Genomic DNA, 6,289 nt, shown 5'->3' on the forward strand with positions numbered 1-6,289 from the left:
GCAGGATGTCTACATTGAAACTAATGGACTTTACACAGGCTGTAACGAAAGACAGTGTCTGTTACACGGCTTGTATCTAAACAGTAGCCTACCAAGAAAGTCATTGTTCACTGTCTTCCTACTTCCTTTCACAACTATTTCTCTTGAGAGTTTTTCTTTTGGCATGGTCGTGCGTTTAAAAATCACCATCGGTGAAGCTTTTCTCCTGATGCCGTGCAACTCAGAACACAGGTGAAGTGCGTTTTTTCATGCCTGGTTGTTTTCAGCATGACGAATGATTTACATTTCCTGTTGACAGTCCGAGTGAGCGGCAGGTCAAACGTCAGAGGAACATCATCCATATTTATGATGTGGTGCGGCCCGATTCAGTGGGAGAGCATCGGATTTAATATAAAGAGTTTCATTGGTTCTAAAAGTGTTTAAACGTTTATTTCCCTTCAAATTGCAGTTAATATAAAAAGTCCATAAAATTGCAGATTTTTTTAGATATAAAAACAGAAATAACCGCTAAGTGAATAAGTCTTTATTAACTACACACAACTAGACTTTGAAATTTTATCTGAATCTTCTTTGCAAAAAAGAAAAAAGTTCAAGTTTCTTTAGATTGCCAAAATAAGTTTGGTGGGTGTTTGGGAGGTTCTATAGTTCTTATTAATAACAAATGATTCCAAATGTGTTTGATCTGCACATAAGGAATCACATGTGTGGTGTTGTAATAGTACTTAAACCTCAAAACAAACAAACGCACAATCCAAGAAATCTTTCCACATATTTCATACTTTGACTGCATCTCCTAATTCTTGGACCTTCACATCAAGTAAACACTGATGTTCCTGGGCTTGGGGACATCTGAAATTCACACCGCTCTCAATTTATGTAGAAGGAATGCAGGCTAATCTTATAAACATTGCATTTACATTTAAGGCATTTAATAAATGCTCTAATCCAGAGTGACATTTATCTTATTTATAAATGCACTTGAGAGTTAAACGCCTCACGCAAGGGCCAAGCAGTGGCAACTCGATGGCGCTGAAATAAAAATTGTTGAACTTTAAATAGTAAGTCCTATGGTATTTTTTGTAGCACATCTCACATTATTATTAGGTATTTCTTTTGTCATTCCTTTTGGTTTATATTATGTTATTCATTAGTGTATCATATTTCATTCGTAGTGTTATTTCCTTTTGTATAACTTTTTGATATTTGTTCTGCTCAGTATAACCAAGGAAAAGTGCACTCAGTATATCCACAGCAAGATAAGATAAGATAAGATAAGATAAGATAAGATAAGATAAGATAAGATAAGATAAGATATACCTTTATTCGTCCCACAGTGGGGAAATTTCTTTGTTACAGCAGCAAAGGAAAGAAATAAAAATAAATGGAAAAATATAAAAAGAATATACACATACGATAATATACAGTATATACACAGTACAATGTATAAATACAAATAAGGGAAGAAAAAAAAGTACGCATTGCAGGTAGTATTTCACACAGGTGGTATTGCACGTACTGCAGGTAATATTGCACATGTTGCATGTAATATTGCACACAGGTAATGTTATTGCACAGCTAAAAAGTAATAACAGTGTTGTATTTTGGTGACTGGTTTTTACTGGGAGCAGCTTGCAGCTTTGATTGTAAAGTCTAATAGCAGCAGGTAGAAAAGGCTTCAGACACTTAGGATGTAACAGTCTGTCACTGAAGGAGCTGCTCAACGATGTAACAGTTACATACAGGGGGTGAGAGGCGTTCTCCAGCAATGATGATAGTTTAGCTACCATCCTCCTTTCTCCCACCTCCTGTACAGTGTCCAGGGGAATCCCCAGGACTGAGCTGGCCTTTCAGAGGCCTAATGTGTGCGAGTGTGTGAAAGCATAAGTCTCGTTCATGGTCAGTAGTCCTTTTGCCAGCGTTATAGGGAGTTCCGCTTCTAACACAATGAGTTTCGGTCCCAAAAGTACCGTACCTTTTGTGGATAATGTTGGGAGATGACGTACATGTTGTCAAATAAAAAATTGGGGATGAGGTAACTGCTGTCAAATAAAAATAAGAATTATCTATGCCGTAAAAAAGGCTGTGTTTGTGCTGTAACTTCGACATCACAACCCTGGATTCTGCACTTATTCTCTTGTTTCTGGTTGGAGTCTTTGTCTTGTTACTGGATTTGTTTGTTCTTGTCGCAATCAGTCATGAAAGTCCAACGTCTTAACCACTCAGCTATGCTCTTCCCATCATCTGCACTATCATCATCATCAACATTATCATAATCATCACCATCATCATGATAAATTATATGCAAACTGTTTCTCAGTAGCTGCAAAAGTTATGGGCAAACGTGTAACAAATTATAAATCATAAAAAGTGTGGATTAATCTGCAAGTATATGATTATTGAGAGAGGGTGTGTGTGTGTGTGTGTGTGTGTGTGTGTAGCCAGCACTTGCTCTCTGTGTCTTTAAATGCTCGGTGCACGCGCGTTGGACAGGAGCAGAAGACGCGTTTACTTCAGTCTGGAACAGCGGGTCTTCTTTTCTTTATTTGGTGTTTATGTCAACATCGCGCGTGCGTGCATGCATGACATTACCACCTCCGATTGCCGATGCGAAACATCTGGCCAGCTGCTCATGAAGCCGGAGCGAGGTGGTGCTCTTTGAAAAGCGGAGGTTTACCCCATTGGTTTCCACCGCGCCCCCGGAGGAACCTCTTTTGACGATGCTGTGAGCTTCTGCATGTGTGAACGCACGGGGACGCGGTGTGAAACCGAACATTGTTCTGGATTCGGATTACGGTCTGAACGGACGGCCTAGCGAGCGGCATCTCATCTCCGAGGAATTCCGAGAAATGTGTTCTGCGGAATCTTAGCGACTCTGAAACCGGGGGTTTTGTTTTCGATTGAATTTTTTTTTAAAGAGGACGATTGCAGATAAGGTGAGAACACGGATATGGATGTGAATGCGTTGTTGTGTGCGCTGCCCAAAACAAAATACGCATGTGCTTGAGGGAGAAATCTTGATCACCGCCAGTTTTTTAGCCGCACAGGTTTACTTGATGCTGGATTCCGGAGCCGGGGCGTATTTGTGGAAAGTGCGCATGCGCAGATGGCCAACACGAGCGATCCCGGTGAAAGCAACAAGCCCTCTCTTCAGGACTATGCCATCACTGCATCTTCTGTGAAACTGGCCTCCCTTGGTCTCATAGCAGGGCTCAGCTTGATGGGCAATATGCTCATCTCATTGTTGGTGATTAAGGACCGGTCTCTTCACAAAGCCCCGTATTATTTGCTTGTTGATCTGTGCTTGGGTGACATAGCCCGCTCGGCGTCGTGCTTCCCGTTCATGATGGTGTCCGTGGCACATGGCTCGAGGTGGGCTTATGGAGCGATGAGCTGCAAAGCGGTGGCCTTTCTGTCCGCTCTGTTCTGCTTCCACGCCGCCTTCATGCTGTTCGGCGTGAGTGTAACGCGCTATATGGCCATCGCCCACCACCGCTTCTATGCCAAGCGTGTGACACCGTGGACATGCACCGCCGTCATTGGTGTATCGTGGATTTTGGCAGCGGCCATGGCTCTGCCTCCTGTGTTCGACATGAACACGTATAGATTCATGCACGAGGAGGAGCAATGCATTTTCGAGCAACGTTACGCGAGAGCCAACGACACACTAGGATTCACTCTGATGTTGGCTGTAGTAGTGGGAGCCACTCATGCAGTGTATGTCAAAATGCTTTGCTTCGTGTATGACCACCGCAAGATGAAGCCAGCCCAGTTGATCCCAGCTGTCAGTCACAACTGGACTTTTCATGGGCCCGGAGCAACAGGTCAAGCGGCCGCTAACTGGATCGCTGGATTTGGACGTGGTCCAACACCACCCACACTAGTAGGCATAAGGCAGGTGGCACACACAACCAACAGAAGGCTGCTTGTCCTAGATGAGTTCAAGACTGAGAAGCGAATTGGAAAAATGTACTACATGATAACGTTGGCTTTCCTGCTGCTCTGGGCACCGTACATCGTGTTGTGCTATGTGCAAGTTTTAGTGAAGGATAGCGGCATGCCACGGGCATACGTGAGTGCTGCGGTGTGGCTCACGTTTGCTCAGGCGGCAGCCAATCCACTCATTTGCTTCGTTTTCAACAGGGAGCTCAGGACACGGTGCCGAGCCTGCATCCTTTGCTGCTTGACTAGTCCTACACAAACACCCATGGAGCCATATTGTGTGATCTAACGAGAGTTTCTGATCTACACCTATTTTTTTTCTTCTTTTAAATAAATGGTGATTTGTTAATGACTTCATAAAAAAGATAACAGAGCTGTATTGATTTGGTTTGACAAGATCGGGTTTTATGGCATAATAACGAAAGCTAATTGAGTGGTAAATATAATTAACATCTCCGATTTTTTTTTTTTCTTTTACTCCTTATACAACAGCAGTTTTGAATTGAATAACTGATGACACAACATACTTTGTGAAGTGTTCAAACACGATAAGGGGACATAATGGAATTACGCACAAGGTGAAAAGACAAGATCTCCTTTCATTGCTCATAGTTAACATTTAATATCACATGGATCGTTTTTTTTTTAAGGCATCTTTGGATAAACAAATGTTTTCAGCTTCCCAAAGGGGTTCTTCTTTGAACCTCTTTTAGAGAAGCACTGTTGCATGATTGTAAATAGGACTGGTGTGTGACCCAGAAGGACAAGCCAAAGAACCCCAAGGGTTCTCAAAAAACACAGTCGGCTGTAACTGCTGTTTAATTTCTTTCAAATTTTTTATATTTGCTATGTAATATACCTTAATGGATTCCTTTTTCTTTTGGTGTGCCAAAAGTCAATACTTTTTCTACATGTATATCACTTGGACTTCTGTGTGTGGCCAAAAACCACATTCTTGGACTTTCCTGTTATTTAACTGCTATTTAAAAATATTTTATATTAGGACTGAAACAAACTTTTATTGATGTTTTTTTTCTTAATAAATAATATCAACTGGTGTTACAGAGACATTTGCACTGTATTGGAAGTCAAATAAAATTATTTGTCACAACATTTTCATTAAATATGGCCTATAAAACTTTTTATGCAGTTAATTTATTTACGTGCAGTAGGCACTTTATTTGTAGTGCATTGAACTTACATGTTTTTTAGAGTGTTGCTGAATCTGAAATCCAATGGACCAGACACATAGGGGGTTACAATGTCGCTTGATTTATAGTCATATGTTGTGTTTCTCTCCCCTTTCACTAACACTCTCTGAATTTGTTCTGAGCCAGCTGAGCAGAAGTCATTTGTAATGCCAATTGCCCTTTTCACTGAAACAACCGTTATTTCAAGCACCTTTGAAGGCTACAATGAAGATGTTGCGTGCAGCTGTCTCTTGATTGTAGCGTTTGTATTCCCAGACTTCTGTGGAAATAGGTGTTTTCACAAAGGCTTTAGTAAAATAAGCCAAATGTACCTTTCAGCTGCCACTGAAACTCTACTCTTATCCATTATGCTGCCTGTCATCCTGCTTCTTCAGCTCAGCTTTGAAAGCGACAGAATCAACACAGCCATTTCCTCAAGCTATTTGCTTCTCTGTCAAGGACTGTAGTGGATTAGTGTGTGTGTGTGTATAAAGCATATCCTTCAGAAAAGAAAACCCGTAAAAAGACTGCTGTTATTTGGACATTTTGCATATTTTAAACCGTTTTCATTTCCCAACAAACTTAAAATGTGTTAGGCAGAAAAGAGCTTATTAGTGCATCACAATGGACGTATTTGTCAAAATGGCCAAAAGGTTTAAGTGCTGTACAATATGTTATATGTATGAAAAAACCTTTACATTGCAATAGAATATTGAAACAATGAATTTAGCTGTCTGAAAAATGGAGCTTGTAATGTACAGTATATCAGTCAGGCTGCCATTGTGCCAGTACAGCTACATCAGTCATTTGTAATGATAAAGTATGCTGTCTGGATAATAAGCAGCTTTACACTGCCCTTTCAGTGATGTATTGATGGTTTGATTCAGTGGATCACTCATTGCTATTGACAAAATTGCTTTTGGTTGGATTAAAACCAGCTGCCAGTAAGTGATTGCATGATTTGTGCTTTGAATTAAAAGTTCACATGTATATGTACAGCAAAAGCGGTAGGCACTTTGCCTAATGATGTTGACATAATATTTTTGATTATGTTCGCTTCCAGACACACCGTACACATACATATATACATTGTAGGCTGACACCCACCGGTCACTTCAATAGGAACTATATTATACTATATCTATAGCCCTGGTCATGCA

The 6,289-nt window shown here is 40.7% G+C and overlaps 1 protein-coding gene across 1 annotated transcript; it reads left to right on the forward strand.

Annotated features, from left to right (window-relative positions):
* Window positions 1-2,470: 2,470 nt before the first annotated feature.
* On the forward strand, window positions 2,471-6,073 carry gpr27 (G protein-coupled receptor 27). The gene is made up of 2 exons (XM_083535432.1): window positions 2,471-4,476; window positions 4,552-6,073. Exon 1 carries the CDS (start codon window positions 3,104-3,106, stop codon window positions 4,226-4,228), a length of 1,125 nt encoding a protein of 374 aa, XP_083391558.1. The 5' UTR covers window positions 2,471-3,103; the 3' UTR covers window positions 4,229-4,476; window positions 4,552-6,073.
* The last annotated feature ends 216 nt before the right edge of the window (window positions 6,074-6,289 follow it).

Source organism: Silurus aristotelis (assembly GCF_946808225.1).
Source record: "Silurus aristotelis genome assembly, chromosome: 2".
Lineage (NCBI taxonomy): Eukaryota > Metazoa > Chordata > Actinopteri > Siluriformes > Siluridae > Silurus > Silurus aristotelis.